This window comes from Tachyglossus aculeatus, chromosome 23 (genome assembly GCF_015852505.1).
Source record: "Tachyglossus aculeatus isolate mTacAcu1 chromosome 23, mTacAcu1.pri, whole genome shotgun sequence".
Lineage (NCBI taxonomy): Eukaryota > Metazoa > Chordata > Mammalia > Monotremata > Tachyglossidae > Tachyglossus > Tachyglossus aculeatus.
The window spans coordinates 14,200,958-14,225,960 of record NC_052088.1 but is presented as its reverse complement, the minus strand read 5'-3'; the positions used below and the strand labels follow the sequence as shown (position 1 = coordinate 14,225,960).

General features: G+C 47.4%; 1 protein-coding gene across 1 annotated transcript in view; it reads left to right on the top strand.

The window, feature by feature from the left end:
- ARHGEF28 (Rho guanine nucleotide exchange factor 28) overlaps positions 1-25,003 on the top strand; it is a 265,840-nt gene that overhangs the window by 187,955 nt on the left and 52,882 nt on the right. The window contains exons 12-22 of the mRNA XM_038765447.1: positions 1,480-1,591; positions 3,702-3,744; positions 8,748-8,871; positions 10,029-10,161; positions 12,348-12,403; positions 13,546-13,597; positions 14,687-14,834; positions 14,926-15,059; positions 18,974-19,114; positions 22,068-22,315; positions 24,224-24,346. Of these exons, the coding sequence (XP_038621375.1) occupies positions 1,480-1,591; positions 3,702-3,744; positions 8,748-8,871; positions 10,029-10,161; positions 12,348-12,403; positions 13,546-13,597; positions 14,687-14,834; positions 14,926-15,059; positions 18,974-19,114; positions 22,068-22,315; positions 24,224-24,346 (1,314 nt within the window). The remainder of the gene's footprint in view (positions 1-1,479; positions 1,592-3,701; positions 3,745-8,747; positions 8,872-10,028; positions 10,162-12,347; positions 12,404-13,545; positions 13,598-14,686; positions 14,835-14,925; positions 15,060-18,973; positions 19,115-22,067; positions 22,316-24,223; positions 24,347-25,003) is intronic.

The window sequence follows — 25,003 nt, the reverse complement described above, 5'->3', positions numbered from 1 at the left end:
GCTTAGTACAGTGCTCTGTACATACTAAGTGCTCAATCAATACCAGTGATTGATTGAACCAGGCCTGCCTCAAACATCATCCTGGCTTAGGTGCTGGCTCACTCTTCTGGAGTGCAACTCTGAAAAATCATAATGAATCATCCTATCATCATCTCTGTTGTCAGGGGATAGATTGCTACTGTAGATGCCCTGGGGTGATGAGTTGTTGGGTGATAGTGGGACTGTACGTGGTGCAAGCCACTTACCCGAATAAAAATAACATTTTATAAGAGTCGTGGCCCTAAGCGTAAAATCTTTAGACTTAGAGCCTGTAAACCCAACATTGAACCCCAGGAAGTGACTCCTCTTAATGCACCTGGTTGGGGAAGTGTAATGCCTTCTGAAGCTTCTTGCACTGACATTTTTAAAAATAAAAGTTTTGTCCAGAATGATCCAGATTTCTCTCCATCATGCGCAACTCTCTAGCCACGTGTTGCTGCATAATGTGAGAAAATAGTGACTATTGGACATCAGATGACTACAGTAGTTGGTTTCTTTTTCCTCTAACCTGTCTGGTTCCATTCAACTTCCTACGAGTGTCTCTGATACCCCCACCTGGATTCATTCATTCAGTCATATTTATTGAGCGCTTACTGTGTGCAGAGCACTGTATTAAGCGCTTGGAAAGTACAAGTTGGCAACATATAGATACGATCCCTACCCAACAACGGGCTCACAGTCTAGAAGGGGGAGACAGACAACAAAACAAAACATGTGGACAGGTGTCAAGTCATCAGAATAAATAGAAATAAAGCTAGATGCACATCATTAACAAAATACATAGAGTAGTAAGTATGTACAAGTAAAATAGAGTAATAAATATGTACAAACATATATACAGGTGCTGTGGGGAGGGGAAGGAGGTAGGGCTGGGAGGGATGGGGAGAAGGAAAGGAAAAAGGGGGTTCAGTCTGGGAAGGCCTCCTGGAGGAGGTGAGCTCTCAGTAGGGCTTTGAAGGGAGGAAGAGAGCTAGCTTGGCGGATGTGCGAAGGGAGGGCATTCCGGGCCGGGGGAGAACATGCGCTGGGGGTCGACGGCAGGACAGGCGAGAACAAGGTACAGTGAGGAGGTTAGCGGCAGAGAAAAATATGGAACACTTCATGAATTTGCGTGTCATACCTCAAGGGTGAGATTCTCGGTGTACTGAAGCATATTCTCATGATCACGAAACAGTGAACTTCAACTTGAGGGTCGACAAAAGTGCAAGCCAACTAAGTGATAAAATGCCAAGTTTTCCAAAGATTTCTGATCATCCAGAAAGATCTGTGGGTTTCAAGTATTGAGGACTAAGAGAAACAGGAGTTTTCTGTTTTTTTCTTTATTTTAACAGAAGCGATTTTGGGTAGGTTGACCAGCCCCTGCCTCAGTGTTAACCACAGGCCACTTTTGGTTTTCCAGGTTTTCCTTGCATTGAGTGTTCCTATTATGATCTCTTTCAGGAATCCCTGTTGTCTGGAGTCCGATCCCGGTCCTATTCCTGCTCCTCACCCAAAGTTTCCTTTGGGAAGTCTCGCCTGGTACGTGACTTTGCGGTGTGTGATGCAAACGAAGGTGAGAGCGTCTGTTATTTGCCATTCATGTGTCTAGACTGCCATATACACTGGCATTCTGATTGGATTGGGGACAGGCAATGAGTGAAAACTTGAGATTTGCTCTTGGGCCACATGGGAGCAATCCTTTGTCTTGCTCAGTGCTGCATCATGATGCAGAGGAAGGTGTAATATAAATGAGAGCTTACCCAGGAAGGCAAGTTGCTGTAATAATAGAGATCTTTAACTGTGAATTAAGCTTGTTGTGGGCAGGGAATGTGTCTGTTTATTGTTGTACTGAGTTCTCCCAAGCAATTAGTACAGTGCTCTGCACACAGTAAGCGCTCAATAAATATGACTGAATGAATAAGGGCCCCGAGCAGGTTTTGGTTTCCTACTACCTTTCCTTCAAGGATTTCCCAGAAAGTTGGTAAAGCACATTGGGAATCTGAGAAGCAGTGATCAGTCAGTGGTACTTATTGAGCACTTACTGTTTGCAGAGCACTGTACTAAGCACTTGGGAGAGTACAATCTAACAGAACTGGTAGGCATGTTCCCTGCCCACAACAAGCTTACAGTCTAGAGGTAGAACAGTGATAGGACAACGTGGCCAGGGGCCTGGGGGCAGGATTTAAAGCAGCAATGACATGATGAGATGTGAGAGCAGAAGCACTTAGAGTCCCGGAGGCTCACGGGACACATAGGTCCAGGATTCAGAGTTGGTGCATTGGGAGTTACCCATGCTCTGAGCTCCAGACCTGGAATTCCTTCCTCCTCCACCCTAAGGGTCTCCACTAAGTCCTTTAAGTCCCCGGCTTGGGCCCCCCGTTTGCTCCAAGGGATGTGTTAACTACATACCAATGATTGTAGTTCTTTTCTTGCCTCGGACCCACGCGGAGGATCAGACCAAGTTTGGAGCAAAGCCATGAAGAAATGCTTCATCCTTCAGGGGAAGAGGGTATAGACTACTCTCTCGGCCTCCATACTCCGGCCAACAGCTGGTGTGAGAGCTCTGGGTAGGGGCAGATACCCAGAGTGGAGGGGCCAGCAAGAGGCCACACCCAGGCACCTCTGGGCTGCCATGCCGGTATTTCCCATCCCAAAACACCCTCCAGATTGCACCCTTCCCAGATCAAACTGCTTCCTTGTTCATTGTCGTATTCATTGAGCTCTTACTGTGTGCAGAGCACTGTACTAAGCGCTTGGAAAGTACAGTTCGGCAACAGACAGAGACAATCCCTACCCAAAATGGGCTCACCTCGTTGTTCAGACAGACGAGAGTGAGGCTCTCCATAGTTCCTTCCTCCCCAGTCTTCTCCCTGTTTAATTTCCAGGGGCACCAGCTGCCTCCACTTTGGCTTCCTCTCCAGTAACTTCCGAGAATTTTTTCCCCCGTTCTGTAGATGGCGTATTCCTCCACAGTGGTCGGCCTCTTCTACAGGCACTCTCACTGTCTAAATCAGGGGCTCTGCTGCAGCCCTGTAGTAAGTACTCTCCCGGAAACAGTATGGTGCTAGGTGGCTTCTCCTTTTGGTGTCTTTTGGGTAGGATGGCTCCCTCCTCTTCCCCTCATCCTCCTACCCCTCTTCCTCCTCCTCCTCTGGCAAGCCAGAAAGCCCCTCTTCCCGCCTGGCGCCGAGCTGGCCGGCTGTTTATGGAGCTTTCTGGGGTTCGCGACCTCTGCACCCGAAGCCCACGGTTCCCTCGTCTGGCCTGCAGAACGCTTTCCTTCAGCTCGGCTGCTGGTAGCTCAGATGCTTTGTAATTCCGTGGGTGGGAGAGCAAGTGTTTTGAATCGGGGATGGGAGCTTCAGGGTAGACTCCCTGCAAGGCAGATGGGATTACCCACGAAGCTGAATTTTCAGTTGGCAAGAGTCCAAGGCAAGGACTCCGTTTTGGCAAACCTGAAACCAAATTGATGGATGTAGAGAGCCTGGCACGGCTGGTCTACCTCCCCAACCTGGATTCAGAAAACCCTTTCACGTGGAGCAGTGGCGTATTTGCTTTCCAGAGAACGGGCTGGTGGTGCCTGGGGCCCCTCTCCCCTTGGAATGGTTGTCTCCCTGTGCTGGCCATGAGGCGGGAGCTGGATGCCCCATGGACATCTTCATTTCTGCTCTTATGTCTTTCAGAGCAAAGGGCTCACAGCTTGCCGGAACCGTCGAGAGAGAAAAGGTATCACGACCGTTCCGGACTTCCTTACAGTCACCTCGTTGTCACTTTGAAAGACTGGCCGCTGTCTTGGACGGGGGTTGGGTGGGTGGGCCCCATGGGCAGCCCCGAACTCTTAGTGCCATGGGGGATGTTGGTGGAAGGCCCCTGAGCTGGGGCCGAGAGGCTGACTGGGACTCACCTCTTGCCCTGTCCTCGGGTGAGGGGAAGAGGAGTGCTGTTGGCACCCCTTCTCTGATTCAGCCCTTTCCAGGGGCAGAGGGTGAAAGTGGTGACCTGAGGACTCGAGAGGGAGTCGGAGACAACCAGGGGCATCACCCCACCCATAACACCCTCGTCCTGCCTCCTTCCCAGAGGAAAAGGGCCGATTCCAGATCTCTGAGTCGGAAGGACAGCTGAGGAGGGGCCACAGGGCTGCTGTTAGTCCAACCTAGCCATTAGTCTTGTCCCCAAACCCCAGGCTGAGCCCTCTGGCTCCTGCGGTTGTTGCAGCGCTGGGGCAGGTGTTGAGAGTTATGGTATTTACTGAGCACCTACTGAGTGCTACACACTAGACTCAACATTTGGGACAGTGAAGCAGAAGCAAAATGTTCCCTGTCCACAGGGAATTTACCACTGTACAATCTCAGCTTGGCAGGGGTGGGCAGGGGACAGGGCCAAGGGGAGAGAGCCTGGGGCACACTGCCCTTCTGGAGTTAAAGAGAAGTGCCATAGTAAAAACAGCTAAGGATTGGTGGTTGACGTGAAAGTAACTTTACTCTTCTTACAGTTTTTGTTTTCCATTCTTGTTATCCTTGGGTTGGCAACCAGAAATTTTCTCCTTCTCTCTCATTTGTTTTGTAACCTTAGGCCTTAACACATAGCGGTGTTATGTGAATTCTCTACAGTCATTTCTACTAAAGTGTGGCAGTTGTATTTCTCAAAGAACCTGTGTTACAGGAGAATTGCATTATAGTAACCGTTGGTTCAGTGGGAATTAATTTGTTGGGGGTGGGAGCCGTAATACAATTTTCATTTACAAAATCCAGTATTATTTCTAAGTCAGCTTCGATCCATCAGTGGTATTTATTATTAAGCTCTACTGTGTGCAGAGTCCTGTACTAAGTGCTTAGGAGAGTACCGTACAAAAGAGTAGGTAGCCATGATCCTGTCAGGATGCCTTACACCCTTTCCATTCATGCCTATTTTGGCGAAATTGTTCAAGCTCCATGCAGTCCAGCGCAGTAAGGCTGAGGCCCAGGCTGGGAACCTTGGCAGCATCGTTCCTTGGATGATTCCACATGCTCGGTCATGCCTCTTCCTGCCCTGACTTTACCTCCACTAACTTGTGCATCGTGTAATACCCAAATCTATTCGGGTAGCAGGAGGAATGATCCCTTTTACTGTATCCAAACAGGGAGTGTAAACCCGCATCCTAGCAGTTATGACCAAATTAATGTAAAAAGTAGCTCTCAGGATTAGTTGAAAATGTTGAAACCTTTTTCTAATGAGCCTGATCCTGTTTTATGTATTTGTGTTGTATTTTAATGTTTTGATCAGTCAACAAATCATATTTATTGAGCACCTACTGTGTGCAGAGCATTGTACTAAAGCATTTAGGATAGTACAGCAGAGTTGGAAGATATGTTCTGGGCCCACAAGAAGCGTACAGGCTAGAGCTTTCAGCCATCATTCCTCTTTTTTTATATAATGGTATTTATCAAGTGCTTATTTTGTGCCAGACACTATACTAAATGCTGGCATAGATACAAGCTAATCAGGTTGGACACAGTCCATGTCCCACATGGAGCTCACAGTTTTAATCCCCATATTTACAGGCGAGGTAACTCAGGCACAAAGAAGTGAAGTGACTTACCCAAGGTCACACAGCAGACAGTGGTGGAGGTAGGATTAGAACCCAGGTCCTTCTGACTCCCAGGCTTGTGCTTTATCCACTGAGCCATATTGCTTATCACTCCGCATGTGAGCCTCCTGAGGAGTAGGAACCATGTTAAATTCCCACCTGTGTATGCTCTCCCAATGCCTTGTACAGTGGTCTGCACACACAAAGTGCTTAATAATAATAATTATAATGGCATTTATTAAGCACTTTCCATGTGCAAAGCACTGTTCTGGGCACTGGGGAGGTTACAAGGTGATCAGGTTGTCCCACGGGGGCTCACGCTCTTAATACCCATTTTGCAGATGAGGTGACTGAGGCACAGAGAAGTTAAGTGGCTTGCCCAAGGTCACACAGTTGACAGTTGGCGGAGCTGGGATTCGAACCCATGACCTCTGACTCCAAAGCCCGGGCTCTTTCCACTGAGCCATGCTGTTTCTCACAATGTAATATATATTACTAGTGAAAAGGGAACAAGTCACTCATGTTTGGAAGGGATATGCATTCTTCCAGTCCACAAACACACTGAGTGACTTGCAAAAATTAATTCACTAAATTGTTCCTACTGGCCTGAAGAGATATTGAATGAATGAAACAAGCAGTGGTATTAATTGAGTGCTTATTGCTGGTATTAGAGGAACGACATGTGCTGGCAGGGTTTTTAGTGGGAGATGAGCAAGGGAAGAGCTGAGGAGAGCTGATTGAGTACCTTGAAGCTGATGCTAAGAAGTTTCTTTTTAATGTGGAGCTGGACAGACAATCCATGTACAGTATGATTTTTTTTAATGTTTTTCTGAAAAATGATCCAGGCAGCAGAGTGAAGTCTGGACTGGAGGGTGAAGAGGCTGGAGGCAGGGAAGACATATCACAGAATGAATATTTTCTTCTGTCCTCAGTGTTAGGGAAGCTTGCTGTGGGCAGGGATTGTGTCTGTTGTTGTGTTATGCTCTTTCAAACTCTTAGTACAGTACTCTCTGCACACAAGTGCTCAATAAATATAATTGATTAACAGGGAATGGGGCCTACTGGCTCATCCACAGAATCTGTAGCACCAGGCCTCTCGAATGTTCACTTCCAAAATTCTTACCTTGGCTCAGGAATCTGGGGGCTGGATGGGATTTTCCAAAGCTAGAGCTGTCTACTTCTATCAAGCAGGCTCACTGCAGGCCAGTGACTAGCCCAGTGAATTGCAAATAAAATGGAAAGAAAATTAGACCATGTTGTCAAAAACAACTCTGGGATCCTGACCCCCAGCTGGTGATGCAGGGGTCCTGTGTGGGCAGTATCCCGGAGAGAACTTGGGACCCATCAGTGGCTGCCGCGGGACCTTTTTTTCCCGAGAGCAAGCACCTGGCTTACTGTGGATATGCCTGTTGCACAATAGAAATTTTGGCGGGATCCCAAGGGGACATTTAATTTAAGGCTTCAGGACTATTATGGTTCTTAATGTAAGTGCTCAGGGTGACCTAGAAACAAAGTGAACATCTTTTCTCTTTGCGTTCCAGTCCAAAGTTAGGTAAATACCGGGATTAGATAAGAGCCATAAAAATGAACAGGGAGACAGACACCAGGGCATCAGCTGGCCTCCCGCGTGGTTGAGTGCTTAGTGGTTAGGGAAGTCACCAACCAGTGCAATCCAATCATAGGTGAGGTTTAGAAACCTGGTTGGGAGAATATCTGCTGAATTTTTACTTGCTGTAGCTCTTTGGAGGTGTGCATTCTGTTCTTTCTAATGATTCCTGGTGTTCCTCAGTTCCCTCCACCTACTGTGCTAGAATTTATGCAGTTTCTGACCTTAAAGATGAGTCCGTCCCATTTTGGCATTTATGCAAGGCTTTTCCATCACGGATCCCACAGAAAAGGGAGAGTTAAGGGAGCTTCGTAGTCTGCCTGTTCACAGGCTCAGTTCCAGAGTAATCTTTTCTCTCTGTGGCTTTTCCATCTCTGCTTTCACTAGTTTGTGTTTGCAAGAAGCAGCTTACACTTACGCTCTGTCACCTACTTTTCAAGGTCAACTAGATTTCACGATGCCAGTGCCTAGAAATTAAATAATCAAAACACCCTTTTTGATGAAGTAGATTTGGAGGAAAATAGGGGTCTTGCATATCCTTTGAAATATGTCCCAGAACCTAAACAACATAGAAAGTAATAACTTGTAAAACAGTTGTGGTGGAGGAGAAAAACCTGAGTCGGAAGAAAATACATGGGGAAAGTGGTGCAGGGGCATGATTGTTATTTAATTTGATCATGGCGATTGAGTTGACCTTTATGTTGCTTTCTTCTCATTTTTGTGTACTGTGAGGGCACTATTTTGCTTTTTTTTAAATGAATTCCATTTTTTTCTCTAATTGAAGTAATCATCTTGCCAATTATGGGTTTTAGGAGAGTATTTTGTCATGAAAGAGCTTTAGCTTCTTCCAGTACACAATCAGGTGTCAAGGAGGCTCTGTTCAGGGCCACATCAACTGCATTTTTTATAAATCCAACAGCTGTAGGAGGATTACAGAAGGGCTGAGATGTCCTTTTAAGAAGCAAAGATGTTTGCTCACCCTACTACATTGCTTGATTCCACCCTTGCACTTGGATTTTCACCCTTTGTTCATTCCACTCTCAGCCCACAGCACTTATATCCATATCTGTAATTGATTTGTATTTGACCTGTATATATGTATATATGTTTGTACATATTTATTACTCTATTTATTTATTTATTTATTTTACTTTTACATATCTATTCTATTTATTTTATTTTGTTAGTATGTTTGGTTTTGTTCTCTGTCTCCCCCTTTTAAACTGTGAGCCCACTGTTGGGTAGGGACTGTCTCTATATGTTGCCAATTTGTACTTCCCAAGCACTTAATACAGTGCTCTGCACATAGTAAGCACTCAATAAATACGATTGATGATGATGATGATGATTTTCATGGCTCTACATTGTACATTGTTAGCTCCTTGTGGGCAAGGAATGTGTCTACCAACTCGGTTATATTAAACTCTCTCAAACACTTAGTACATGCTCTGCACAAAATAAGCACACAATAAATACAATAATTGAGTGATTGAAGTATCAACAAAATCATTTTTGGCTCACGCCAAGCTAACAGTTGGACTGTACTTCACTTCGCAGGATTCAGGAGGTGGAATGGGACAGGTACATTTTACCTACCAAGTCCGAGTCTGAAAAATACAAAGTGAGCCGCACATTCAGCTTCCTGATGAACAGAATGACGAGCCCCAGGAATAAGTCCAAGGTAACCGTGCCTCGCTGGGGGACCAGGGGCCCCAGAAGACAAGCGGGTATTTCACGGGCCTTTGAGGTTTAGTTCTGTGTTACCTTAGTGATATTAATAATACTGGCATTTGTTAAATTCTAACTTATGTGCCAAGCACTGGAGCAGATATAATGCAGTCAGATCAGACATAGTCTCTTCCCCACATGAGGCTCACGGTCTGTGGAGGAAGGAGAACAGATATTCATAAAACCCTCATTTTACAGATGAGGAAACTGAGGCAGAGAGAAGTGACTTGCTTAAGGTCACTCAGCTGGCAAGTGGTGGAGCTTGGATTAGAACCCAGGTCCCCTGAATCCCAGGCCTGTGCTCTTCCTGCTAGGTGATGACACTTCCACACCACCTTCTCTGCCTCGGCAGCTCTTGCACTTATTTTCTTTTAGCTTGGAGAAGCAGCATGGCTCACTGGAAAGAGCATAGGCTTTGGAGTCAGAGTCATGGGTTCAAATCCCAGCTCCGCCAACTGTCAGCTGTGTAACTTTGGGCAAGTCACTTAACTTCTCTGTGCCTGTACCTCATCTGTAAAATGGGGATTAAAACTGTGAGCCCCCCGCGGGACAACCTGATCACCTTGTAACCTCCCCAGCGTTTAGAACAATGCTTTGCACATAGTAAGTGCTTAACAAACACCATTATTATTATTATTTAGCCCGGCCTTTAAGCAGACCTGTGTGAAAATGGCTCCGTTTCTTGTGGTGGTTTGAGTATAGAGTCAGAAGTGTATTCAGTTCTGCTCTCACATGTGTTTCTACCACACATGGCGTCTCCAACACACATGGCATCTCCACCAACCTGGCATCTCCAACACACAATGAGCCGTGGTGCTGCAGGCACTATTTGCCCTTGGCACCGCAGGCATTTTGCTCACTGTGCTGGACAGGGGGAGGATTCCACAGCACCATCTTTCCTTAAAATGGGGGATTTGCCAGAACACCACCTTCACATCCAAGCAGGGAACGGGGTGTATCAGGTCTGGGCCAAAGCTTGAGGAGCCCTGGAATTCGTAGGGGAACCCCAATACAATCATTAGCAGATGCACGTAGGGGCTCAGAAACCCATCCGTATGGTTTCAGCGGTTTTACTCTAGTTTCTCTTTCCTGCTTCGGTCCTGTCTGAAGGCCAAGACCAAGGATGCTAAAGACAAAGAGAAAGGGAATCGGCATCAGTTTGTACCTGGGCCGGGCAGTGGGGTCCTGCCGTGTCTGGTTTGTGACAAGGTTCTCCCAGGGAAGGACTCACTGCAATGCTCTAGTAAGTAGCTCTTCTCATTCTGCTTGGCCCATTAATTTGTTGCCCATTTCTGTGTGTGTGTGTTGGGTGTCTGTGTTGGTTGTCTGCCAGATTGTGAGCATCTTGAGGGCAAGGTCCGGGTGTCACCAAAAGTTCCATAAGCTTCCTAATGCTAATACCCTGGGAGTAGCCAGGAGAAGTTACTGGAGGATAATCAGCAACTTTAATTGGCCTCAATCCTTTCGGTTGATGTTCTGCTGAAAGGGTAGATGAAAAGAATCAACACATCAAGTTTAACGATGAAGGTAAATCTAGGTGAGGCTCGCAGCACCCCAATCTCTTTGCTATAAGGGGGTGAGGGGCGGCGTTTTGATTCATGGGAGGGGGTAGAGGAGGGTTCTAAGCTACTCCTCCTCCCAGAGACCAGAGCAGCCAGTAGTAGTAGAAATCAATTTTATTGAATGCCCACTGGGTGCCATGTTCTGGTACTAAGTGCTTGAAGAAGTACCATGCAGAGAAGGGTGTTCTCTACCTACGAAGAGCGAACATGAATAAAAGATTGCTTTCCTCCCTCCATAGGCAGAAGAGAAAAGTCAGAATGACTAAAGCAGTGGAAAGAGGCTCCTGCTAAGGGAATGGGAGCCCTGGGGTAGGAACGGGGGAAGAGGGGTTGAAGGATAAATTCACTGAGTTGCTATTGTATGCAGACTTGAAAGAGTTCAGTAGAAATAAGAGGTGAGTCTCAATAATAATTATTATTGCCAAGCAATGTTCTAAGTGCTAGGGTAGATGCGGGTTTATCAGATTGGACATAGTCCCTGTCCTACTTGAGGCTCACAGTCTATGGAGTAAGGAGTAGGATTTTGGGGAAGCAGCATGGTGCAGTGGCTAGAGCATGGATCTGGGAATCAAAAGGTCATGGGTTCTAATCCTGACTGCTCCACTTGTCTGCCGGTGTGACCTTAGGTAAGTCACTTCACTTCTCTGTGCCTCCGTTACCTCATCTGTAAAATGGGGATTGATCCTGTGAGCCCCACGTGGGACAGGGACAGTGCCCAACCCCATTTGCTTGTATCCGCCCCACTACTTAGTACGGTACCTGGCACATAGTAAGGCTTAACAAATACCAGAATTATTATTATTATTATTATTAATCCTCATTTTACAGATTAGATAACCGAGGCACTGAGAACGTAAGTGACTTGTTCAAGGACACACAGCAGACATATGGCAGAGCCAGGATTGGTACCCAGGACCTCTTACTCCCAGACCCGTGCTCTTTCTAATAGGTCATGCTGGTTCTAACTTTATTCCCCCTTATCTTTCTTTTCCTTCTCCCTTCCTTTCATCTCCTGTTTTACCTTCTCTTTGCACTCTGGTTCCTCCAGTTGCTAGATCTAATTTTTATATGACCAGCATGCAATAGCCCCTCACCTGTTTTGGGGTAGCATAATTTTGCATAAGTATAGGGCAATTACATGAATAAATACAGTATATGTGCAAGGACAAGCCAAAGTAGAAAGTGTGGGTTGAGGGACTTTGTTTTTGAGTCCAAGGCTGGTCTAGGCCCTGTCCTGGGTCACGTGGGGTTGACCTATAGGGGTTCAGAGGGAAGCAAAACAGATGTGGATCATTATTTTCTGTTTGTTACCACTGACAGGAGAGCTAGAGTTTGGAACATGTAAAGGCAGTTGGTGTTTTCTGAATGCTTATTGTGTGCAGAGCACTGTATTCAGAGCTTGGGAGAGTGCAGTAGAGTTGGCAGGTATGATTCCTGCCCTTGATGAGCTTACAGCCTAATGGGGGAAGACAGACATTAAAATAAATTCCAGGTAGGGGAAGCAGTAGAGTATAAGGATATGGATAGAAGTACCATGGGCTGGAAGCGGGCTGAGTGACAAAATGCTTAAGTTGTACAGACCCATGTCCATAGGTGACACAGAACAGGGAGGCAACTAGGGTAGGGAAATGAGAGGTTAGGCAGGGAAGGCTTCTTGGAGGTGATACGATTTTAGCAGGGCTTTGAAGGTCAGGAGAGCACTGGTCGGGATCTGTAGTGCAGAAAACCAGCTTGTCAGAAAAGCAGGGTGCTGTGGGACCTCCAGACCTGAGGTCTTCAACGGTGACTGGGGAGAAGGCGAGGGCTTGGTGTTTGCTCTACAGTTGAGAAGTTTGGGAAGCTTAGAGAAATGCGCCTTGTGTTTCAGACTGCAATGCAAGCATCCACAAGAGCTGTAAGGACGGCGCACCCACCTGTAACAAGGTAAAACGAGGGCCGGCCTGGTCCCGCTGCTCCGTTCCACTCACTCCTGCGCTTTCCATCCTTTTTTGTCACTGTCCAAACTCTCTGGCCGAGCGGCAGTTTGAGGGAGGAGCACATGTTGTAGGAGAGGCAATGTCTGCTGAAGCCTGGCTTTTCAGGAGGAGAGTAAACTCTCCAGTTCAGCCGCTTGGTCGGGGCAGATAGAGAGTGGCCGCGTGGGCCAACCTGAGCTGGTCTCCCCACTGCAGTGAGGGAGGGAAGTTGGGACTCCTAGGACTTACAGTTTGGGTCATAGTTACGGTGTTCATTAAGCCAAACGTGCTCTGTACCATGCACGGGGCTAAGCACTGAGGTTCTGCCCATGCATCAATCCCAACCCAGCTCCCTAAGTCTGGCCTCTTTTGGAGCCACTTCAGTCAGTCGGTGGTGTTGACTGAGAGCTCACTCGAGTGAGAAGCACTGTACTAAGCTTCAAGAGAGGTACAACAGAAGCAAGGCCCTATCCTTGCCCCTAAACGATTCACGATCTGATCGGGAGACGGACAAAATTGATTTGCAGATAGCGTAAGCAGGAGGAAGAGCAAGGATAGAACAGGAGACTTTACCACTTTGTATCCAAAATTCTCTGAACGTGCCCAAACTGCTCCGGACTGAACTGTTTTGGAGTAACCAGGGGCCCATGGCATTTATCTCAGTTGCCCCCCATAGTCTCACCTAAGCCATAGCTGCAGGGAGAAGGGAAGGATGTGGGTCAAATTTCAGTGGGAAGGGAGCAGTGCTAGACCCCCACAAGGGCACCTAGAAAGCAGGCTCACTAGAAAGCAGGCTCAGGTGGCAGGCAAGTAGTCACTTAGCAACACTCAACAAACACTAGCTTCCACTGCCGTTGATGGCTCATGGAGGCAATGGCCTCAACTCATCTGGTCCCTTGCCTGGAAAAGGAAGCCAAAAATGGGATGGGGTCAATGGGAGGGGGCTCTTCTGGGATACACCTGGCTACATAGTGCTTGGACATCTTCATACTCTCATTGGCTTCTGTCCATAATAAAAATTGTGCCTGGAAGTGTAGCTGTGGGAATTCTCTCAGCAGCATTATGTTCCCATTAGAATTCCCTCATTTTACACTTTCATGTCCTTTTCAGAAACTCCAAGAGAGGTTCCATAGCAAGAACCGACCACAAGCTGTGTTTGGAAGTAAGTTTTACAGACCACAGTAGAGCCGCTAAGCCAGTTCTTTTACACTGTGATACCTAGGGCAGCTGAACTGGAAAGTCGAAGTCCAAGGCCCCTCCTTTCCTTCCCACCTGCTTCGGTCTGGGTAGGACAGCTCCATCCAAGAACTGTAGCTCCTCAGGCAGAGGGCATATTTCCCTCATCATGTGCACCCTCTGGGTTAAGAAAGGAAAGTTTGCCGAGGAAGAAGACCTTTAGTAGCAGCTTATGTGATAACATCGTGCAAGCCGCCCGAAGTATCCTGAATGTTTCTTCTCTAAGCGTGTCTCTAGCAGCTGCAAAATTAGTCCTCGGTGGGCTTCCTGTGAAAGCATCAATCGATCGTTAGTGTTTACTGAGTGCTTATGAATCAGAGCACTGTACTAAGTGCTTGGGAGAGTACAATATAACCGAGTTGGTAGACACACGCCCTGCCCACAACGAGCTTACAGTCTAGAGGGAAGTTTCCAGTCTAGCCTAGTGTGTGTATGATGTGAGGCAGTCAGTACAGCCAAAGAGGGGCTAGGGCTGCCCGGCTTTCTCCGGCCACTTTTTCCTAACCCCACGTTCTTGGGTCCCCAGGGCTCCTCCCGCTCTCCCAGCATGCGGCATTCCATTCTGTTTATGTCCTCTCCGTGTGTGCACGCACCCTGCACGTCCACACAACACGCGTTATGGTAATAATGTTAATTATACCTTGAATTTATTTAATGCTTGTCTCCCAGGAGCCCAAGCAGTAGATTATAGCAGTGCTGGGCTTGGTTGGCATTTCCCCATTCCATCCCACTGGTTATTGGTGGAGCTCCCTGCGCCGTAGCGTCCATCTAGGTGATCCACAGAGGTATTGCAGCAAGTGTGTGTGTATAGCCGGGCACGATAAATGGCCGGGAGATGGGCGGCGGGCAGCCGGCGGGGCTGGTAGAGCTGGCGAGGAGAGCGGGCTGGACCACTCCTCAGGTAGCACGCGTGACCCTCGAGCAATGCCCTCCATCCCACCAGCGAGGGCTATTTGTTGTGCGAGCTGTCGTGGTTGTTTAAGAAAACCTTGTGTCGTGCTTCCTTTGCCTCCAGACTCCTCATTCAAGGACCCCTCTCCGCCAGGTTTCTCCTCCCTGCACCCTTCTCCCTCCCTGCCTGTCGGACTGCCCCCGGGCAAGAAAGAAGCTCCGGCTCAGACCCACACTCTGTCCAGGAGCGTCCCAATCGCCAGCTTGGAGAGGTAGGAGAACCAGCCCGGCTGGGCTGGGGGCCATACGCCCACAGGGCCCCGAGGCGGCGGGCCCACGGCTAAGTCCCCCTCTCTGCTTCAGCTTCCGGAGACCCGTGATGTCCCTGGAGTCCGAGTCGGACAGTGGCCCCTGGAGGAGCCGTTCCCAGTCCGACGAGCTGGCGCTGCTACAGTCGGTGGGATCGTCACCGTCAATGGACTCGTTCATCATGGAAGGTGAGTGGGGTCAGGGTGGGGGGTGTTTCCACTTATCTTTGCAAGAAGGCCTGATTTCCAGAGTACCCATGGAGAAGAGGCATCTCCAAGGCTGGGCCCTTCTCTCTGGTCCTCACTTGGCCTGTAATCGGTGAATCTAGGAACTTCTCTGGGCCCAGTTCAGTCAGTCACATTTATTGAGCACTCACTGTGTGCAGAACACTGTACTAAGTGCTTGGGAGACTGTAATATAACAATAAACGGAAACATTTCCTGCCCGCCTAGTTTATGGGCCTGGGTCCCTCTGTCTCTAGGTCTCTGCGTGTCTCATGTTGTCTTCCAGTATGGTAACAAGTGCTGGTTGTTCCTGAGTAAAGGCAATGAAATGAGGCCCAGAACGATGGTTCCTTAGACTGAATTCTAAATTCTACTTGTGGTGTCTCAGAGATGCTGTAAACTAGGAGTCCATTGAAAACATGTATCTTTAATCTAATCCCAAATTAGCTTCGCAATAAAGGGACAATTAGCTTGCCTGACAGGAAGAGCCCAGATGTTCAGGATTCATTATGTAAGTCAGTCTTAAAGCTGAAAGAGTTGCTTTTCCAGCCTCATCCCAGCAAGACTCTCCAGAATTCTGCCCCGGGGGCATCCCTGAGGATAAAGGAAATCCTACATAAGGGAGAAAGCACAGAGAACTTTGGGAAGGTGGCGGAGGAGGGTCTGTGGGGGACAATCCAGAGGTCCTGGGAATCGGGCGGTCAGGGGGCCCCCTCAGACTTGGCTCCTGGAGCAGGAGCTGCCTGGGGCTTTCCCAGAGACGATCCAGAGGGGATCGGAGTCCAGAGACTGCAGCCTGCCTCACCAGACTTCCAGCACATTTCCTACCACCATTAGAGCCAGGAGTGCTGCATGCATGGTTTCTTCTCGGAGTTTCTTCAGCCCTCCCACACACTCACAATGGGGAATGAAAAGTGGCTGTTTCGGTCTCATCTCTTGAGCAGCTCCAAGTTTTGCTGAAATTTTGGCTGTAGTTGTAGACAGGTGTTTTTTGCCTAATGAAAACACTTCAGAGTTCAGCCACGGTGCACACAGCTCTTGCAAGGTTCTCAGACTTCAGGTTGTCTAGTCTAAGTTTCTTTTGGGCAGGAAACATGACTTCTAAATCTATTATAGTCTCCCGAATGCTTAGTACAGTGCTCTGCACACAATAAGCGCTCAATAAATACAGTTGATTGATTGACTGATGGTAAAGACTGGACCCCCTCCCCCCCACCCCAACCTGAATGCTCTTTGAGGGCAGGGACCATGTCTTCTCCTTTTATTGTTGGCTCCCAAGCACCTTAGCACAGTGCTCTCTGCCCACAGAAGGTGATCCCTCATTACTGATGGGGATGAGGGTGATGAAGCAGTGTGGCTCAGTGGAAAGAGCTCGGGCTTGGGAGTCAGAGGTCATGGGTTCTAATCCCGGCTCCACCACGTCTGCTCTGTGACCGTGGGCAAGTCACTTCACTTCTCTGAGCCTCAGTTACCCCATCTGTAAAATGGGGATTAAGACTGTGAGCCCCACATGGGACAACCTGATCACCCTGTGTCACCCCCAGCGCTTAGAACAGTGCTTCACACATAGTAAGCACCTAACAAATGCCATTATTATTATTATTATTATTATTATTATTATCATTATTATTATGACTGGTAGGCTGTGAGTCCCAATGCCTGCCTCTGTTTGAGTTTGGAAATGTAGTTGGCTGGGGGCCTCCTGAGGAGGATGGGGATGATGGATGAACGGAAATGGACATACTGGCTCCAGCTGTGCTGTAAAGGCTTGGAAGGAGCAGAGATGAAGCAGTAGAGCTTCAGCTCCATCCTCCCCTCCTGACAAACAACCTTGAAGGGTAAGGACCACCAGAAAACTGGTAATGAAACTCTTGGAGAAGAATGGCAAGATAGTGATAGGGTTTATTGAGTATGTCTTGCCCTCGCCCCCACCTGCCACTGCCCCTTGAGGGCAAGGTGCTGTTCTTAGGACTTGGGAAAGTATGACCGAGGCATGAGGCATGTTCCCTGCCCACTAGGAAATTACACTGCAGTGGGAAAGTCATTCATGGAAATACGAGCAAGCAGTGGAATTAGAATAAATAAACTGAATGCTCAATCAAATATATCTCTATTCACGAGTGCAGATGAGGGGTTTGAATGGATGCATATGTATATTCATAAGTGCTAAGATGACTGATGTGTTGATCATTCATTCATTCAATTGTATTTATTGAGCGCTTACTATGTGCAGAGCACTGTACTAAGCGCTTGGGAAGTACAAGTTGGCAACATATAGAGACGGTCCCTACTCAACAGTGGGCTCACAGTCTAGAAGGGGGAGACAGAGAACAAAACAAAACATATTAACAAAATAAAATAAATAGAATAAATTTGTACAAATAAAATAGAGTAATAAATACATACAAATATATATACATATATACAGGTGCTGTGGGGAGGGGAAGGAGGTAAGGTGGGGGGATGGGGACAGGGAGGAGGGGGAGAGAAAGGAGGGGGCTCAGTCTGGGAAGGCCTCCTGGAGGAGGTGAGCTCTCAGTAGGGCCTTGAAGGGAGGAAGAGAGCGAGCTTGGCGGATGTGCGGAGGGAGGGCATTCCAGGCCAGGGAGATGACTTGGGCCGGGGGTTGATGGCAGGACAGGCAAGAATGAGGCATGGTGAGGAGATTAGCGGCAGAGGAGTGGAGGGTACAGGCTTGGCTGTAGAAGGAGAGAAGGAAGGTGAGGTAGGAGGGGGCGAGGTGATGGAAAGCCTTGGAGCCGAGGGTGAGGAGTTTTTGCCTGATGCGGAGGTTGATCAGTCAGTCAGCCAGTGGTATTTATTGAGCGCTTGGGAGAGTAATAATAATAATAATAATAATGGCATTTGTTAAGCGCTTACTACGTGCAAAGCACTGTTCTAAGCGCTGGGGGGATACAAAGTGATCAGGTTGTCCCGTGCGGGGCTCACAGTCATCATCCCCATTTTACAGATGAGGTAACTGAGGCTCTGAGAAGTTAAGTGACTTGCCCAAGGTCACACAGCAGACATGTAGCGGAGCCGGGATTCGAACCCACGACCTCTGACTCCAAAGCCCCTGCTCTTTCCACTAAGCCACGCTGCTTCTTTGAAATAAAGAAGCCACGCTGCTTCTGTAAAATGGGGGTTAAGAGTATAGTAGCAGAGATTTGTTATATCCATTCCCTGCCCTCAAAGAGCTTACAGGCTAGCGGGGATGTTGATCATTTGGATGAGGGAAAGAGAAGAGCTTTCAGGAAATCCAGAGTCTAGCTTTACCTCTAGATTTATGGAGGTGAGAGAGAGTCCCTCATGCGAGATGGATCCCCCAGGCAAACACAAATGTTTCTTTCCCTGCAGTTGCTCATGTCTGTTTTCAGACCTGGGTGGAAGAATCAACAAGCGCATATGACTGGAAGTCCCCAGGCCCCACTTCAGCAATTGGCAAATCAGTGTTGTTGAGACCAAAACCAGTGACAAAACTGGGGAAAGAAATCAATTTTATTTCCGAAATTTCTCAAAGACATCTCAAATGTTGAAGAGGACTTGGCGAACTGAAGCTGAAAGAAAACCTCTCCCCCACCTCAAAAAACAAGTCCCAACAGCTAAACAGCGTTCAAATCAGGCTTCTCTTCTGCCTCCTGCCAGCACCCTCCTCTCCACTCTTGTTTAGTCTCAAATGCTTCTACTGCCGAGTTCCGGCTTTTCCCTTCGACGTCTTTGGGCTGAAAGGGCCCCCTTGCCATAGCGAAGGGTGAGAATGGCAGCAGATCCTGAGCCAGTTTGCGCCTGGCAAGACGCAGAGAGGGAGCTCTCCCTGCTGCAGGGTGGGTGGGCTTTGCTACTGCTGCCGCCGAACCTCTGGGGTTTTTTCCCTGTAGATGACGTGGATTCTTCCCTGTGGAGTGACCTCAGCTCTGATGCCCAGGAGTTTGAAGCGGAGTCCTGGAGTCGCATCGTGGATCCGTCGTTTTGCAGGAGGCAGGAAAAGAACGTCATCAAGAGGCAGGATGTCATTTTCGGTGGGTGTGTTGTCTGTCTGCTGCTGTGAGGGTGAGGAAAGTGGCGAATGGTGCAGAGAATGTGTGTGTGTGTTCAAGGGGTGTTGAGGGTCCTGGAGGGAAGAACACAGGGCAAGGATGGATGTGGGGGCGGTGAGAGAACTGATGTTTGGGTCTCAGCTCTGCCACTGGACCTGCTGTGTGACCTCAGGCAAATCACTTGGAAAAACAGCAAGGCCTAGTGGATAGAGCACAGGCCTGAGAGTCAGAAGAACCTGGGTTCTAATCCTGACTCCACCACTGCTGCGTAGTCTTGGCAAGTCACTTCACTTCTCTGTGCCTCAGTTGCCTCATCTGTAAATATGGGAATTAGTTCTTTGAGCCCCAGTGAGAAATGGACTGTGTACAGCCTGATTAGCTTGTACCTACTCCAGTGCTGAGTACAGTGCCTGGCACACAGAAAGTGCTTAACCAAGACCATTAAAAAAACTCTCTGGGCCTCTGTTTCCTCTCCTGCCAAATGGGGATAAAGCTAGGTTGAGACCCCCATGTGGGACAAAGGCTGTGTCTGATCTCGGAGAAGCAGCGTGGCTCAGTGGAGTCAGAGGTCATGGGTTCAAATTCCGGCTCCACCAGCTGTCAGCTGTGCGACTTTGGGCAGGTCACTTAACTTATCTGGGCCTCAGTTACCTCATCTGTAAAATGGGGATTAAAACTGTGAGCCCCCCATGGGACAACCTGATCACATTGCTTAGAACAGTGATTTGCACATAGTAAGCGTTTAACAAATACCATCATTAGTATTATTATTATTGTTTTTACCTCATATCCTTGTATAATAATAATGATGGTATTTAAGCGCTTAATGTGCCAGACACTGTTTTTAGCGCTGGGTTATCTACAAGGATATCAGTTTGAACACAGTCCCTGTCCCACATGGGGTTCACAGTCTAGGTAGAAAGGAGTAGGAGTCAATCCCCATTTTTATAGAGGAGGGAATTGAAGCACAGTGAAGTTGTGACTTTTAAGTGACTTGCCCAAGGTCACACAGCAGATGAGTGGTGGAGCCGGGATTAGAACTCAGGTCCTTTGACTCCCAGGCCTGTATTTTTTCCACTTGGTCACACTGCTTCCACACTTAGCACAGAGGCAGTGTGTAGTAAATACTTTTGCTATTATTGTTATTAATAAGATGCCTGGAAGTTCAGTATGGCCAGTCCAGCAGAGACTCCAGCCCTTACTAGCAAAGACAAGCAAAATGCCCAAGAAATTTACTCTGCTTGGCTAGTACTGTAGCTCCTCTCAAGACAATTCACTTCTATCAATCAGTCAATTAGTCATTCGTATTTATTGAGCAGAGCAGAATACCATACTGTGCACTTAAGAGAGTACAGTATAACACAGTTGGTAGACACGTTCCCTACCCACAATGAGCTTAGAGTCTACAGGGGGAAACAGACATTAATATAAATAAATTGCAGATAATTAATGATGGCATTTGTTAAGCGCTTACTATGTTCGAAGCACTGTTCTAAGCCCTGGGGGAATACGTGGTGATCGGGTTGTCCCACGTAGGGCTCACAGTCTTAATTCCCATTTTTCAGATGAGGTAACTGAGGCTCAGAGAAGTTAAGTGACTTGCCCACGGTCGCACAGCAGACATGTGGCGGAGCCAGGATTAGAACCTGTGACCTCTGACCCCCAAGCTTGGGATCTTTCCACTGAGCCATGCTGATATATACATATGTGCTGTGGGTCTAAGTGTGGGATGAGTAAAGCATGCAAATCCAAGTCCAAGAGTGATGCAGAAGGGAGTGGGAGAAGAAGAATTGTGGGTTTAGTCGGGGAAGGCCTCTCGGAGGAGATGCACTTTTAATAAGGCTTTGAAAGTGGGGAGAGTGATCAGTCTTCTGTCAAATGTGAAGGGGAGTGCAAGTGTAAGCCCCGGTTGTGAGCTCTAAGCTCACGGGACTGAACTTTGGAATTGACCTGTGCGGACCATGAGGCTTCTCCAAACAAGTCCAGTCATTTTCGCCTCCACTGACTGGCGTATTTGCAGAGAGAGAGGAGGTTTTGAGAAGACGGTGACCCAGGAATGAAGGGCAGATAATTATCACCTGCTATTTCTTTCTTGGTGGGTTGTTAGCTGTTATCCTGAAAGTTAAAGATATAATTTGTGATGGCACTCTATTTTTGCTTCCTATTTTACCATTGAGAATTTGTTCGTGACATTTCAAAGTCGTTGTTCAGCCTGCAGATACTGTGGAATCAAGCAGTGGTATTTATTGAGTGCCTACTATGTGCTGAGCAATTGAAGCAGCATGGCCCAGTGGAAAGAGCATGGGCCTGGGAATCAGACAATTTGGGTTCTAATCCCATCTCTGCCACTTACCTTCCCTGTGTTAAATCACTTAATTTCCCTGTGCCTCAGTTCCCTCACCTGCAAAATGGGGATTCGATACCTGTACTCCCTCCTATTTACTCTGTGAGCCCATGTGGGACCTGATTGTCTTGTATCTACCCCAGCACTTATTAGAGTGCTTAGCACAGAGTAAGCACTTTAGAAATGACACTATACTTTTATACTTGAAAATATACTTTTATACTTTTAAAATATTTTTATATGACTTGTAAAACTGCACAGCTAGAACAGACAATAAAAAGAACACTTAGTAAAAAAACGCCATTCACCGAATCCCCTGGCATGTGCATTCAATGTGAATAATCATCAAAACATATATTACAATTTAAGGTTTATAAGGAGCTCTGTATGGGATCTGTACAGTATACACAATGTAATATTACAAGAAGGTAAGAAATTGCTTGGTGTTTTACTAATTCTCCATTAACGCTCCTTTGTTAAAAATCATCAAATGACCTTTTTTAGCCTATATAGTTCTAGCTAACGAATTGCAGTGACTGCTGCCCCAATACTGAGAGAAACGTTCAGTGAAATGACCGTGCTCCTCCACAGAGCTGATGCAGACAGAACTGCATCACATCCAGACCCTGTTCATCATGTCGGAAATATTCAGGAAAGGGATGAAGGAGGAGCTGCAGCTCGACCACAGCACCGTGGACAGAATCTTCCCCTGCTTAGACGAGCTGCTGGAGATCCACAGGCATTTCTTCTACTGCCTGAAGGAGAGGCGACAGGCGTCCTGCGAAGGGAGTGATCAGAATTTCGTGATCAGTAGAATCGGGGACATCCTCGTGCAGCAGGTAGGACCAACTCCAATCTCTGGGTGTCCAAATGCATCCCAGCATCTTCCAGAGAGGACCTGTGATGGAGGAAGGGGTGGGGCCGGTGGCTCATGCCCCCATTTTTTAGATCTGCAAAGAAGAGAAGCGGTGGTGGCCTAGTGGAAAGAGCACGGGCTTGGGAGTTTTAGGACCAGGGTTTTAATTGCCGCTCCGCCACTTGCCTTCTGTGTGACCTTGGGAAAGTCCCATAACTGCCTTGTGCCTCTCTTTCCTCAAATGTAAAATAGGTATTAGATCTGGTTTCCTGCTTCCTCCTACTTTGGACCGTGAGTCCCATGAGGGCCAGGGACTGTGTACAAGCTGATTATTTTGTATCTGCCTCAGTGCTTAGTTCAGGGCGTGGCACATCGTAAGCAAATAGTTATTAGTGCTTCTTTACGACTCCTGTATGCCGGATTGCATACATGAGGTAGCTAACAGGGTCCAGCAAAGAGGGGTGGCCAGATTCCTCCAATTCTACTTGGGCCTCCCTAGGGCTAGGGCAGAGTTAATCAATCAGTCAATGGTATTGAGCACTCCCTGTGTGCAGAGTACTTTACTAAGCGCTTGGGGGAGTCCAATAAAAAAGAGTAGATAATAATAATGATGATGGTATTTGTTAAGCACTGTTCTAAGCGCTCGGGTAGATACAAGATTATCAGGTCGTCCCACATGGGACTCACAGTCTTAATTCCTATTTTACAGACGAGGTAACTGAGGCACAGAGAAGTTAAGCAACTTACCCAAAGTCACACAACTAAGTGGCAGAGGCGGGATTAGAACCCACGACCTCTGACTCCCAAACCCGTGCTCTTTCCACTAAGCCATGAGATAAAGAGGATCAGGGGAAGGGAGCAGTATGGACTCACGACAACTATGGTTGAGGACATTTAGGGAGGGACTGGGCTACAGTTGGGGGAGATCAATCAATCAATCAATCGTATTGAGCACTTACTGTGTGCAGAGCACTGTACTAAGCACTTGGGAAGTACAAGTTGGCAACATATAGAGACGGTCCCTACCCAACAGTGGGCTCACAGTGTAGAAGGGGGAGACAGAGAACAAAACAAAACATATTAACAGAATAAAATAAATAGAATAGATATGTACAAGTAAAATAAATAAATAGAGTAATAAATACGTACAAACATATATATAGGTGCTGTGGGGAAGGGAAGGAGGTAGGGTGGGGGGGATGGAGAGGGTGAGGAGGGGGAAAGGAAGGAGGGGGCTCAGCCTGGGAAAGCCTCCTGGAGGAGGTGCACCTTGAGTTAGAAAATGGATTATAATTTAATCTATAAAATATATATATAAAAGTCTGTCTTCTCCTGTAGACTGCAGTTTCATTTTGGGCGGGGAACATGTCTACTGACTCTGTTGTATTGTACTCTCCCAAGCATGTGGTACAGTGCTCTGCACACAGTGAGCGCTCAGTAAATACCATTGATGATGATGATTCAGGGCCCGGGCATCTCTGTGTGAAACACTGAAGTCTACAGCCACTCTGTCCGATGGAATCAAATCATCGAAGGCACAAAACCATTGAGTCATGGTGGATGACTTTCAGACACTGAGGCTCGGCGGAATTTGTGACTGGTTAACTATTTACGAGAGCTAGTAATTTTCATTTAATTAAAGTCTTTCATTTGATTACACTAGAACCACATAAGATCATAAAATAAGATTCATTTTCCTGCCACCCCCGACTACCCTCTCCCACGCTTTGCCACTTCATTGTTTGAGAATTGGAGAATCTGGGTTAGGGTGGTGTTTGCCTACAGAAATTTCATGGTGGGGTAATTTATTATAGGTCTGTTCCTGCTTGGGAAGGAGAACTGGGTGGTTTTGCTCTAAGAATAGCTGCCATTTAACTGTTCTTCCCAATAGTTCTCGGAAGAAAATGCCAATAAAATGAAGAAAATATATGGAGAATTCTGTAGCCATCATAAAGAAGCAGTTAGTCTCTTCAAAGAGCTGCAGCAGAACAAAAAGTTCCAGAATTTCATCAAAGTAAGTCTTGGAATGCTAAAGAAGTATCCGGTCAATGAATGGGGCCAGATTCCATCCACTGAGGCAACTTGAAACACTAGGGACTGTGGGCAATTCCATCCTCTAAGGCAATTTGGGGCACTCCAAATTGTGGGAACTTTAAATCGGACTAGCAGACCCTCCCTGTCTGGTTTTGCTTCCCAGAGAAAGGAGAGGAGACCAGCACATGCTCGTCAGGGTGAAAGAGGGTATTTTTCTTTCCTCAGTTGAGTGATTTCAACTCCTTTCCTTTCCTTCTATGTTTAATTTGTTTATATGTTATGTGTGTATTTCTAGAATCATTTCTTGCTGGACCTTGGGCTCAAAAACATTATTGGAGGGGAAACAGGCCCTGCACTGAGGCTCAGCTCCAGCAGCTACAGCATAAAAAGCCCCACCCCTATACATGTCCCATCCATTCGGGATTCAGAAAACCATGTATTGCAGGGAGACTGTTCAGAGGAGAGACATAGACAGGAGCTTTCCCTGTTGTCTCCTCTGGTGACGCGCAGGGAAAGAGGCTGCCCAAAACGATGTTAGGAGGGGCAGCGTGTCCCCTCGACCTCCCTCGCGCTAGCGTGGCGAGGATACATCTGTTCACTGTACAATGGGCCCAGTTTATGGAGGAAAGAAAGGGCT